General features: G+C 42.9%; 1 protein-coding gene across 1 annotated transcript in view; it reads left to right on the top strand.

Annotated features, from left to right (window-relative positions):
- LOC138945468 (fibrinogen C domain-containing protein 1-B-like) overlaps positions 1-14497 on the top strand; it is a 40163-nt gene that overhangs the window by 12099 nt on the left and 13567 nt on the right. Inside the window, exons 5-8 of the mRNA XM_070316898.1 lie at positions 166-871; positions 1388-1512; positions 5982-6078; positions 14085-14252. Coding sequence (XP_070172999.1) covers positions 166-871; positions 1388-1512; positions 5982-6078; positions 14085-14252 — 1096 coding nt within the window. The remainder of the gene's footprint in view (positions 1-165; positions 872-1387; positions 1513-5981; positions 6079-14084; positions 14253-14497) is intronic.

Raw genomic sequence — 14497 nt, forward strand, 5'->3', positions numbered from 1 at the left:
TTCGACAGAACGTCAACTTATTTCTGATTTCAGGATAGAACGTGCCATCTATTCTCTATTTTAGACCACTTCCATGTGTATGTTTGTTCATTACTAGTTGTCTACTTTACATCACCATTGAATTTCTGTAAATTCTCTCGATGTCGAATATTGATTGTCTGACAGACGCCATCAGGTAGGCTGAGGGACAGCAGCTACGAGGACAATGGCACGTTCGTCCTGTCGCTGTCCAGCCCTGTCCAGGGAGGTAACTATTCCTGTCACCTGCCCCCTTCTGCCCCCGCTGCCCGCTGTCTGACCGCTACCTCCCCGCTGAAAGCTGCAGCCCACCTCTACGTGGACGTCAGGTTGTTGTACTTGGAGGCCCGCCTGAAGGAGCTAGAGCAGGCGAACGAGTACCAGGAGAACCTTCTTCAACACCAGGCGATGCAGATCTCGCAACAGAATGGAACCATACAAGATATGGTGCAAGTGAACAAGGACCAGGCGATGCAGATCTCGCAACAGAATGGAACCATACAAAATATGGTGCAAGTGAACAAGGACCAGGCGATGCAGATCTCGCAACAGAATGGAACCATACAAGATATGGTGCAAGGGAACAAGGACCAGGCGATGCAGATCTCGCAACAGAATGGAACCATACAAGATATGGTGCAAGTGAACAAGGACCAGGCGATGCAGATCTCGCAACAGAATGGAACCATACAAGATATGGTGCAAGAGAACAAGGACCAGGCGATGCAGATCTCGCAACAGAATGGAACCATACAAGATATGGTGCAAGGAAACAAGGAACAAGGAGAGATGAAAGCTGACCTTCCCAATCTGACCACACTGACTAAGACTGTGAAAGTCCCATTGACAGGAAGTGAGTGCACAATACGAAAGAGATTTAACACGAAGTTAGATACCATTATTGATTTAAAAGATTTGATGTTCTACTAGAATTGTTGTCTTTTGGGCTTTCTTTTGCCTAGTGAATTTTGTTTAAAGATTAAATGAGAGGGCCTTGTCAATTTTCTTCACAACGCTATTTGGCACGGTCTCGTTGCTCAGGCAGATACAAAGATTTGGATTGAATTAGTTTTAAAATTACCATCGATTTAATTGGTTAGTATGTTTGTCTGCTTGTCGGCGGGGAGCCTAGCTGCGTGGTTTCCCAGTACAGAAGGTGAATCTGGCACTTCTTCTTCTTCTTCTTCTTCTTCTTGTCTTTTTCTGCGGTCGGTGGATACGATCCCCTCGGTTCGTTGAATGGTTATATTATTGTCATTGAACAGTTACATTTTTTTCTGCGTTCAGGAGATCCCGCGTACGTTTGTTTCGTGGAATGGTTACACTATCGTCACTGAACAGGGGTATTTTTGTCTAATGTCATTTCCAGTCATCCCTGCAAACTGTGTGGACTGGTTGAAAGTCGATCCACGGAGCGCAATCCGCACAGTCTACATCTCAGGAGATCCAATCACTGTCTACTGTGATCAGACCACGGACAACGGAGGATGGATTGTATGTATATTTGTGTGGATGTGTGTGTGTGTGTGTGTGTGTGTGTGTGTGTGTGTGTGTGTGTGTGTGTGTGAGAGAGAGAAAGTATTTGTGTGTGTGTGAGAGAGTATGTGAGTGTGTGTGTATGTGTGTGTGTGTGTGTGTGTGTGGGTGTGTGTGTGGGTGTGTGTGTATGTGTGTGTGTATGTGTGTGTGTGTGTATGTGTGTGTGTGCGTGTGTGTGTGTGTGTGCGTGTGTGTGTGTGTGTGTGTGTGTGTGTGTGTGTGTGTGTGTGTGTGTGTGTGTGCCGACCTCCTTATGTTGACTTTGTTGAGTGTTTTCACCCGCGTTAAGATGACATCTCTCATTATGATGACGTCATCTTAGTGCAAGTGCCTTTGTAGTGCACGTGCACTACAACGGCACTTGGGTTCAAGTGCAGCACTTTGTAGTGCAAGTACTCGCTCCGGCATCGAAGAATTTTCCACTAAAAATGCACAAAATTTGACCTATTTCGTCGCCTATAGAGCACGGAAAGAGTGTCATTTCAATTGTGTGATAACACTCTTTCCGTGAAATTTTAAGAAAAAAGTCAACTTAAGGGTCTCAAAACATGTATGTGTGTGTGTATGTGTGTGTGTGTGTGTGTGTGTGTGTGTGTGTGTGTGTGTGTGTGTGTGTGTGTGTGTGTGTGTGTGTGAGTGGCGGTTAGGGTGGGGATTGGGGGTTGCGTTGATGGTTGTGTGTGGTGAGTGGGTATGTGCACATGGACAGCACATTCACGCTAGTGGTTAAATGCAAATGATGCTTTGGCAGTACTTGTATCAATCATTTGTCTGGAGACATACGAAGTCTTCAATTTTTAAACGTAAATGAAAAATCCTATGACTGTTTTTCAAACTTTTGTTTCCGGAACATTGCATTTGGATAAGGATAAGATTGCATATAAACTTGGACAAACAATTATTGCAACAAATTTTGCACGCTAAGAAAAGCATTAAAAGGCAATTTATCGTAGTTGAACGTTATATGCCCGAAAAGGTAATTATATCAGCTGTACACACCATTTGTCCGATTGGTGGTACTTTGTATAGGCATCCCGTGACAGCCTGTCAAAAAAGGTCACCCACAAAAATCGACCTGACAAAAACCATAGCCCCGTATTTTAAAATCTGCAAAAAATCAGAATATGCACAAATCAAACACTTCTGACAACCATTGCAAAGGCCATTCATATTCCTGTTCAGAACATTTTGTTTTATGCACCTGACTTCTCTAGTCTTTATGTTGCCTTGACTTAGGCCTAAAAAAAAAATAGGTGTGGTTACGGTAACCCGACCTACCCTATTTTTAGGGGCCGATCCTATAACTTTTTATTACATTTGTCAAAACAAAACAACAAAAAACAAAAAACGAGTGCAAAAAACGCAATGAAAGCGAAAGCGCCCGTGTCGCACACTTATTTCCCTGTCAAGTACCGTACTTTCCGGGTCATAAGGCGCGACTTTTTTCCTCGAGTTCGACCCCTGCGTCTTGTATAAGAAGCGCCGAATCCGTGTATGAAATACGAAAAAAATCAAAGAGACCGCTTGAGTACCAGTCAAACAACTTGTGATAATGCATGTTTCAGCTACTAGGTACTGCCCTGCCTTTGATCTGGCCGCACACACAGATTTCCACTCTGTTAAACTCGGTCACTGACCGGTCACTGACCCCGATGCAGGAAGTGTTTCCTCTCTCAGATATGACAGGGGAACCACCTCTCATGGCAAAAACTGGGTCATTGACCCCTGGGAAGAAGGTCGTGTCTTTTAACAAGGCCACCCAGCTATCACAATGCCTTTGGTCACTGACCGGTCACTGACCCCGATGCAGGAAGTGTTTCCTCTCTCAGATATGACAGGGGAACCACCTCTCATGGCAAAAACTGGGTCATTTTGGTGCGCCCTATTGGCCCCCTGCGTCCAATGGGTAACTGGATTACAATTTTTTTTTAAAAGAAGGGGGTGCGTCTTAGATAACAAAGCGCCTTGTCACCCGGAAAGTACGGTAGGTTTAATTTGTACACATTAGAAAAAAAAGTTTTTAAAAAAAAAGTGATTGCCTACCTACCTACCCTATTTTTTTTGGCTATGTTACCGTAACCACACCTATTTTTTTTTTTTTTTGCCTTATGAATTGAATTGACTTCCCGCTCGTTTGTAAATTTTGCCTGTTATGATCTTTTGTCGATTTCTAATTTGGTCGCTTCCGTCATTGTCACGTCGATTTTGAGGGTACCATTACTTGAGCGGCTGTCACGTGATCCATGTTAAAGATTTGTTTAAACAGAAGGGTGTGCCAGATGGTCAAATCAAGTCCCTTAAATGGTATATCAAGTCAGAATGAAATGACGCGGAAATGTATAATTTACTAATCAATTGGGGTGCAACATTTGTCGCAATATTGTTTTTGCTAAGTGTATATATATATATACCATCAAATTCACTCACCACTCATCGTTAGAAAGAGTCTCCTTTCTAGACATTTCAGTCAGTCTGAAGGATGGATACCTTCAGACTGACCTGTACTCTAAACCTACCGACAGCCATGCCTACCTGTGCCAAAACTCGTGTCACCCAGCTCACGTAAAAAGAAATTTGCCATACTCACAATTTCTGAGACTCAGAAGACTCTGCTCAGAAGAGGAGCAATTTCAACAAAGGTGCGATGAGATGGAGAGACAGTTTTTTGCCAGGGGGTACAGCAAAAAGACTGTTAAAGATGGCAGGAGGAAAGCTACAGCTAAAATCAGAAAGGAGACTCTTTCATATCGCAAAAAAACTCCCACAAACAGAGTCCCTTTCGTCATCAATCATAACCCACTCAACCCTCCTCTCGGCCAGTGGTTGCATGGTTTGCAGGAAAGCTTGATCAGCGAGAGTGAACACATGAAAAACGTTCTGCCTGAAACGCCCATTTGTGGGGAGAGAAACTGTAAGAGCATACGCAATATCCTAATGCCGACAGTTCTTCCTCCTAAACACGACAACAACCCTGGGTGTTTCAGGTGTGAGCGTAAAAAATGTGTCATCTGTGAAAAACACTTGATTGAGTCCACCACATTCAATTCATGTAAAACAGGTGAAACTTTCACTCTCAGAGAACACTTCTCTTGTGACACCAAAAACATTATCTATCTCATTTCGTGTAAAAAATGCCACAGTGCCCAGTACGTGGGGCAGACTCAAAACAGTCTCAGAGAAAGGTTCTATCTCCACCGCTCACACATTGGGAAGAACACAGGTACTCTTCTCACAGTGCACTTCAACCAGCCTGACCATTCTCTCGGTGATATGGAGTGCATTGTGATCGAAAGAGTCTTTTGTTCGACCCGGGATGAGAGGTGGAAAAGAGAGTCTTTCTGGATTGCAAAATTAAAAACTTTGGTGCCGAGTGGACTCAATTCTGATCCGTAAACACTCTATTACAGCTTTCGTTTAGACCATGCAATGTGTGTGTGTGAGTGTGTGTGTGTGTGTGTGTGTGTGTGTGTGTGTGTGTGTGTGTGTGTGTGTGTGAGTGTGTGTGTGTATGTGTGTGTGTGTGTGAATTAGAGAGATAGAGAGAGAGAGAGAGAGAGAGAGAGAGAGAGAGAGAGAGAGAGAGAGAGAGAGAGAGAGAGAGAGAGAGAGAGAGAGAGTAAAAATTTGTCGTCGAAGAATGTTTTGTCGGAATGTTATCAAAAGTTCATGAGCATGAAGATGTCTAAATCTTAGTGTATCTTCTCTATTGATCTTCGAATTCATATAGTTGAGATACATATTGTTTATGTATTCTGTCCGAAGGGTTAAGTGTTGTATCTTTATGCAAACCTTTGGCATAAACAAATGTGTTAAAGTACTTACGCATTTAATTGAAGAGACATCAGAATGATACTTTTGCCTGTTCACGGCAAGAATAAGTATCCATTTTGTTCGAACTTTGAAATTACGTCATCAGCGACGAATACGTCACTACAAGATACGTATACCTTTGACGTAATAACTTTGGAATTCGCACGTGTACATTTGTTTTGATTACAATCAAAACGAAAGTAGATCTAAGCTTGAATGTAAATTTTATTTTTGAAATATTTGCTTTGTGATTCGTAACTAAAATAACCATGGTATTGTGTTGCTTAGTAATTGATGCATGAATTGGCGTCTCGCAGAATTACACGCCCCTGAGGAAGGCCTGGCAACAGGTCGAAAATTTGGGCTGCCACTTGACATTCTTTGTTTGGCTTTTCTTTTCCTTGATTTTGTTATATATATATATATATATATATATATATATATATATATATGCTTGCACACAAGGGTTCAACGGGGGTCAAACAGAAACAGTTCATGGGATACTCCCACAAGAACTCGCAAACCCATGCACACACACACCCATACACACACACCCATGCACACACACCCATGCACGCAAGCGTCAACTCACTAATACCGCTGTTTGTTTGCAGGTCTTTCAGAGAAGATATGACGCCTCTGTGGACTTCTACCGGAATTGGGCGGAATATCGCAATGGATTTGGTAACCTAGAGGGCAACTTCTGGCTAGGTTCGTCATAAAATTATACAAATGATAATTTTTTTTAAACTTGTAAAAAAAAGTATTTTCTACAAAACCATACGTGTTTGATTCACTGTTTCTGTTTTGGCTTGGTACGTGTCAAAGTAAACTCGTGCCAAAACGTTGAGCACCCCTTATATAAAATCCCAAATGCTTGAATTACTTTAAAAAATAAAGCTGTTTTTACAAATTCATTTGTCTGAAATATGTCCACAAAATGTGAGTTTTCTATTTAATTTCATAACGTCTCAAGGTTCTAATGTGGGGGTGCACTTAAAAAAAAGGTTATTGTGGTCATTGGCCCCCAGTGCACCCTGTGGGGGTGCACTTAAAAAAATGTTATTGTGGTCATTTGCCCCCAATGCACCCTAGAGGGGTGCACCCAAAAACTTCTACAAAAACGAGGAACAAAATTTGGGGGGGGGGGGGCAAACGACTACGGATATGTCTTAGTGGTACTCCTTTCAGTAAAAAAACCCACTAAAAAATCATAACTGCCCCCCCCCCCCCCCCCCAAATATTTTGGGTGGATATGGGTTAAATAAAATCCCAAATGCTTGAATTACTTTATTTATCTGTAAAGTAATCAGGCATTGTTCGAGAACTTGTCAACACTTACGCATTCGTTAGAAAAAAATGCACTGGCAGGCGTTGCTAAAGTTCTTGTTCCAAAGACATCGTCATTGTCACAGGCGTTGTCCACTAGCTCACAGGTTTCCTTGGTGAAGCTGTCAACTGATTTTTGCTTTCACTGTATTCAAAATACAAAATAAACACGTCTGATCTCATGGTGATGGGAAAACGATTGCAGGTGACAAATACACCACGTGACTCAGAAAGGATGACGTCAAAAACATCGTTCACTGCTTGACGTATTTATAGTGTTTTGATTTTTGTCTTTAAAAAACCCAAGGGCCGTGATGTTTTTTTTTGTCGGATCGTGGTCAGAGGTGCTCGTTTGATTCGTTTCCTTGTTAAACAAGGAGGGCAAAGCCCATACGACTCACATGCTTGACCTAAACCTAGCAATGACATCATACACTAAGAACTGCTTTACACATTTTTCCTACCAAAATACATGTGACCTTGACCCAAGGTCAAGGTCATCCAAGGTCATGCAACACAAAGCTGTTAATTCAAGACATAGGAAGTACAATGGTGCTTATTGGCTCTTTTTACCATGAGATATGGTCACTTTTAGTGGTTCACTACCTTATTTTGGTCACATTTCATAAGGGTCAAAGTGACCTTGACCTTGATCATATGTGACCAAATGTGTCTCATGATGAAAGCATAACATGTGCCCCACATAATTTTTAAGTTTGAAACAGTTATCTTCCATAGTTCAGGGTCAAGGTCACTTCAAAATATGTATACAATCCAACTTTGAAGAGCTCCTGTGACCTTGACCTTGAAGCAAGGTAAACCAAACTGGTATCAAAAGATGGGGCTTGCTTTGCCCTATATATCATATATAGGTGAGGTATTCAATCTCAAAAACTTCAGAGAAAATGTGAAAAATGTGAAAAATAGCTGTTTTTTAGACAACATTTATGGCCCCTGCGACCTTGACCTTGAAGCAAGGTCAAGATGCTATGTATGTTTTTTGGGGCCTTGTCATCATACACCATCTTGCCAAATTTGGTACTGATAGACTGAATAGTGTCCAAGAAATATCCAACGTTAAAGTTTTCCGGACGGACGGACGGACGGACGGACGGACGGACGTCCGGACGGACGGACGGACGGACGACTCGGGTGAGTACATAGACTCACTTTTGCTTCGCATGTGAGTCAAAAAAAGGGTTTGATGACTCCAAGAGACAATAAATCCCTCGTGAACTCAGCATGCCTTCACACCAAGAGATATGGGTCCGTCCAGCACTTAATAATAATAATAATAATAATAATAATAAGTGTCAGTAAGTACTGGTGTCACATGACTGATGTGAACCAGTTGATTGGCTAATGGCGATGCGCTAAAACTGTTAGCGCACTCTTGGAGTGCGCTAACTTTTCCACAGAGCGTATTCTTCCGCCCTTTGCCTAAGCGAGAGTGTACTCTCACCCTCAGAATTAATTAATGACATGTAGCTTATATTCTCCACAATACCAATGATTATGACCATAAATTTCCTGCTTCTCAATTAAAGCAGAAGTGGGTTTTTTTCTGACAGATTGCCTGTGCCACAGTTGCCACTGATCTAAAAATAGAACCCGCTGTGTCTAATTTTTTAGTTTCGACTTGCGAAGATTCCTCTCATAATTATGCCATGTTAGTGGCATGTAGCTTATTATCCACATTACCAAATGTTGAGTTAGTATACAATTCCCAGCAGCTAACAGAAAACACAAGTGTTATTCCGATAACGTAGCAGCTAGATCAGCACGTAGCAGACTACACTGAAATACGACTGCATATGTTCAGTAAATGAATGTTTTCCGAATTATTATTGCAAGGCAAGAACAATCGGAATCGAAAACGTGTAGGGTTTAAAACGTTCTTACCATATATAAGACTTATTACCAGCCTGCCACCGGCACGGTTGGCTTAGTGGTAAGGCGTCCGCCCCGTGATCGGGAGGTCGTGGGTTCGAACCCCGGCCGGGTCATAACCTAAGACTTTAAAATTGGCAATCTAGTGGCTGCTCCGCCTGCCGTCTGGCGTTAAGGGGTTAGTGCTAGGACTGGTTGGTCTGGTGTCAGAATAATGTGACTGGGTGAGACATGAAGCCTGTGCTGCGACTTCTGTCTTGTGTGTGGCGCACGTTAAATGTCAAAGCAGCACCGCCCTGATATGGCCCTTCGTGGTCGGCTGGGCGTTAAGCAAACAAACAAACAAACAAACAAACCAGCCTGCCTCATGCGTGCAGACTCAGTGCAACGTGACGAGCAATTTTTGTTTTTGAAATGAGACTCAGTGCATTGGTTCGATTGCATAGCAGACGACATAAATCCCGCTCAGCAAATTAACATGTTGGGCAAATGTGAACGATAAAACGATGGGGATATAATACGTTTGGGGTTCAGAGCATTCTTACCGTTCATATTTAGTACCAGACTCCCCGATGAGTGAAGATACCACACGAGAAACATGCCACATTTATTTTGAAAATGTGCTTTCCGTCGACCTTGGCAAGGGGCAAAACTCTGCACAGTCAATCTGTCAAAGTTTGATGAAGGTTTAGAATCGCATATAACTAAGAGCACAGTCCTTTCTCCGAGTTCTATGAAAGATCATCACTTTTTAGCTTAACGCTACACTGGAATTTACCAACAGAAATTAAAACAAGAGTTTGCGTGTGACGAAAGCACGACACACTTGAGACAGCCCACACAAAAGTAGATCCGACACAAACCTGACCACACAGTTACGCCTATCCAAATGCGCGTTGCAAAATGTGCGTTTTGAATCTTCATTTTTATCTGGCGGTACTGACAATACCGTTATTGAAACAATCCCAGTGCACTAAGGGATTTATAGAGCAAATCTCGAAAATAATTATTGAACTCAGCGCTATGCGCTTCGTTCAATAATGAATTTTCTCGATTTGCTCTATAAATCCCTTAGTGCACTGGGATGTCTCAATAACTTAAATAATAATAATAATAATTGTCAGTAAGTACTGGTGTCACATGACTGATGTGAACCAGTTGATTGGCTAATGGCGATGCGCTAAAACTGTTAGCGCACTCTTGGAGTGCGCTAACTTTTCCACAGAGCGTATTCTTACGCCCTTTACCTAAGCAAGACTGTGCTCTCATCCTCAGAATTAATTACTGACATGTAGCTTATATTTTCCACAATACCAAATGACCATAAATTCCCTGCTTCTCAATTAAAGCAGAAGTGGTTTTTTTTCTGACAGATTGCATGTGCCTGTGCCACAGTGCGGCTGCCGCCTGATCTAAAAATACAAGCCGCTGTGCATCTAATTCTCGCCGACTTGCATAGATTCTTCTCATCGTGTTAGTGGCATGTACCAAATGATGAGTTAATATAAAATTCCCACCCGCTAGCAGAAAACACAAGTGTTATTCTGATAACGTACCAGCTCAGACCAGTTTGGAAGACTGACTCGATCGACTCTGTCATACGTAGCCGCACTGACTACACTGAAATACCCGGACTGCATCAGTTCAGTAAATGAATGGTTTCCGAATTATTATTTCAAGGCAAGAACAATCGTAATCGAAAACGTGTAGGGTTCAGAACGTTCTTACCATTATAAGACTTATTACCAGCGTGCCTCGTGCGTGCAGACTCAGTCAGTGCAGACTGCATGCAGTGGTTTGATTGCCCTAGCAGACGACATAAACCCCGCTCAGCAAATTAACATGTTGGGCAAATGTGAACGAAAAAACGATGGGGATATAATACGTGTAGGGTTCAGAGCATTCTTACCGTTCATATTTAGTATCAGACTCCCCGATGAGTGAAGATACAACACGAGAAATATGCCACATTTGTTTTGAAAATGTGCGAACCGTCGAGTCCCGCGGCTTCGAGTCAATTCAAGGGGAGTCACTCCGCACAGTCAATCCGTCGAAGCTCGACTGGAGGTTTCGAATCGCAAATAATGAAGAGCACAGCCCTTTCTCCGAGTTCAAATGAGGTCTCTCTGAAAGATCATCACTGTTCAGATTAACGCTACACTGGAATTTACCAACAGAAATTAAAATGCGTGTGACGAAAGCACGACACACTTGAGACACCCCACACAAAAGTAGATCTTTACTGTACACGACCTGACCACACAGTTATGCCTATTCAAATGCGCGTTGCAAAATGTGCGCTTGGAATCTTCTTTTTTCTATGGCGGTACTGACAATATCGTTATTGAAACAATCCCAGTGCACTAAGGGATTTATAGAGCAAATCTCAAAAATAATTATTGAACTCAGCGCTATGCGCTTCGTTCAATAATGAATTTTCTCGATTTGCTCTATAAATCCCTTAGTGCACTGGGATGTCTCAATAACTTAAATAATAATAGTAATAATAATAATAATAATAATAATAACAAGAAATTCCTCCGAGGTAGGAAAAACACCCCCGTCCTTACCAGAAGTCAGAAGTCAGAAGTCAGAAGAGAGAAAGTCAGAAGTCAGAAGTCAGAAGTCAGAAGTCAGAAGTCAAAAGTCAGAAGTCAAAAGTCAAAAGTCAAAAGTCAAAAGTCAAAAGTCAGAAGTCAGAAGTCAGAAGTCAGAAGTCAAAAGTCAAAAGTCAGAAGTCAGAAGTCAGAAGTCAGAATGTAAACACAGGGTCCATTGCGAAAGGGTACGTCGAGGTAGGAAAAACACCCCCGTTGGTCAAAGGGAAATAACCATTCTCACTGCCACCAACTGAGAAGGTTATTTCCCTTTGACCATTAATATGTCACTCTTAATCTTAATTCACCAATAACTCCCTAACCGTGTGTTTGACTGGTCCCAATTTTTGTAAGGACCGTCTCAGGAATGTATAGAACCTGTTCACCAAGTTTGGTGACGATCGGTCCGTTCATTCTTGAGATCTATATGCGAACACAAATACACAAACACACAAACACACAAACACATCCAGTGAAACCTATACACACCCCTATACCGGGGGTGTAATAATAATAATAAAACATTCTTTTTTAGTGCTGTTCATCGCCGAATGGCAGTCTCATGGCGCTTTACAATAGACATTAAAATTTAACATTTTACATAAAAAGTTTTCTCGTAAGAAATTACATACAAGCATTAAAAACAATTCGTAGAAAAAAAAATAGGTCTGTTTACGGTAACCCGACCGACCCTAGTTTTTTCGCGCGACCCTAGACTTTTTTTGGGCATTTGGGAGAGAAAAAAAAAATCTTGGTTTTTTTTGCAAAATAACGTAAAAATATGGTTTTTGGGAAAAAAAAACCCAAAAAAAAACAAACAATCCCGACCTACCGACCCTATTTTTTGGGCCTATGTTACCGTAAACAGACCTCTCTTTTTTTTTGCCTTATATACTGTTCAAAAAAAGAAACGCATAGTTGCTACTTGCCAAATTTGTTTTATTTTTCGAAAAAATTAACAGAAAATCCAATATTTAGATTATTTGTTTGAAATTTGGTATGGACACAGTTGAATGCACACACAGTTCATTTGCATCTTCAAATCAATCAGTCAATCAATACGATTGGGTGCCGAGGCTGTCAAGTCAGTAGGGGGTGTGACTGCCTTGAGCAGCAACAACTGCCCGGCACCTTCTGGGCATGGACTGGATCAGATGCCGGATATCTTGCTGTGGAATGGTGTCCCACTCCTCCTGAAGTGCCTGCAATAGATCGCGGTGATTTGCCGGCGCTTCTTCTCGCCTGCGCACACGTCTGTCCAATTCATCCCAGAGGTGTTCTATCGGGTTCATGTCTGGCGACATGGCTGGCCAGGGAAGCACCTGGAGATGGTGGTCGGTGAGGAACTGGGTGGTGAGTCGTGCTGTGTGCGGGCGAGCGTTGTCCTGCTGGAATATGGCATCCTGGTCAGCCAGAAGAGGAAGGGCGTGTGGGCGCAGAATTTCCTCCACGTATCGCTGGGCAGTTATGCGCCCTTGGACGTGCACCAGGGTGCTCCTTCCAGCGGTATTGATCGCCCCCCACACCATGACGCCTCCACCACCATGAACGGGTGCCTCATCCACACAGTTGGGCGCGTAACGTTCGTTTACTCTCCGGTAGACCCTCCTCCAACAATCATGTCGCTGGAGCAGGAAGTAGGACTCGTCGCTGAACCACACGTGTCTCCAGTGATTCCGGACGGTCCAGCGAAGGTGCTGGTTGCCCCACTGCACTCGGTTCTGGCGATGGCGGCGGGTGAGGACAGCTCCTCTGTGAGGTCTGCGAGCTCTCAAACCAGCTTCATGCAGGCGGTTCCGCACGGTATGGTCCGATAATCGGTGTGGCCCGGGGAGAGCCTGGACAGAAGATGAGGCCGACAGGAAACGATTCCGGAGGTGGCGGTGCCGTATGAAGCGGTCGTGAGCAGCAGTTGTCGCCCTTGGTCTTCCCGCTCGTTGCAAGTGAGCAACGGAGCCAGTGGCTTGAAACCTGACCCACAGTCTACTGATGGTGCTCTGGGACACGTGGAAGTGCCTGGCGATTGCACTTTGACTTTGGCCTGCTTGTAAACGACCCAATGCAATTTGGCGGTCTTCTCTGCTCAATCGGGCCATCTTTCGTCGCTGAATTGTCGTCTGATTTCTTTGTGGCGAACAATCCGCTTTTATGGGTTTTGGAAGACATGGTGAGAGCTCAATATTCCCCGAGTTTCACGAGATTACACTGAAGCATGACGAGTGGTCATGCCAAATGAGCAATTTTGACATTGTAGCCACTGATAACGCATGCGTCACGTGCAGAGCTCACTTGTGGCAATGGACGAAAGGTCGACGACCAGATAAACATTTTCTGCAGTTTGGTGGATATCCTTGTAGCCATATAACTAAATTAACCAAATATTACAAGCTATGCGTTTCTTTTTTTGAACAGTATAGTTATATAAAATAATCTAGAAAATTGTTTTTAAAAAGATGAGAAAAAAACCCCAAAAAACACGTAAGATAAGTAATAGACACATAGTTACACATAAAAAGTCTGACAATAAAACAGAACTCACATAAAAGCGTACAGATCTAAAACAGAACGAAGATGTAACATAGACTGTGGGGCAACAAATTAAACAACTAACAACTAGTCAACAAGCAAACTTATCATTCAGCACATTCACTCACAAGTCACATGCACACATTACACCACAGCTTCAATGTCCTAATTACTTTGTTCATTTTAGTAAAAGGCAGATTTGTACAGGTGAGTCTTCAGTTTAATCTTAAATGATGGTAGTGAAGGAGACTGGCGGACCGCTAGGGGAAGTGAGTTCCAGAGTGTAGGGACTTGATATCTGAACTTAGTGTTAGCAAACAATGACGTGACGAATCATCGAGACATATTTTTAAATGTTTCCTTTTCTATGTGCAGGACTGGACGCGCTGCACAACCTGACCACCTCACGGCGTTACCAGCTGCGGGTCGACCTCAAAAGGTGGAATGGGATTCGAGGCTTTGCGACATATAGCGGGTTCTACGTGGAGGATAGTGACAACAACTTTCGTTTGCACTTTGACGACTTTATGGGAGGAAATGCTGGTATGTGTATAAAAAAAGGGGCTATACACGTTTCGTAGAACATTTGACAAGATAAGGGAATAGTGTGTGTGTGTGTGTGTGTGTGTGTGTGTGTGTGTGTGTGTGTGTGTGTGTGTGTATGTGTGTGTGTGAGTGTGTATGTGTGTGTGTGTGTGTATGTATGTGTCTGTGTGTACGCGTGTGCGGGTGTGCGTGTATGTTTGTGTGTGTGTGTGTGTGTATGTACGTGTGTGTGTATGTGTGTT

This window comes from Littorina saxatilis, linkage group LG13, assembly GCF_037325665.1.
Source record: "Littorina saxatilis isolate snail1 linkage group LG13, US_GU_Lsax_2.0, whole genome shotgun sequence".
Taxonomy (NCBI): Eukaryota; Metazoa; Mollusca; class Gastropoda; order Littorinimorpha; family Littorinidae; genus Littorina; species Littorina saxatilis.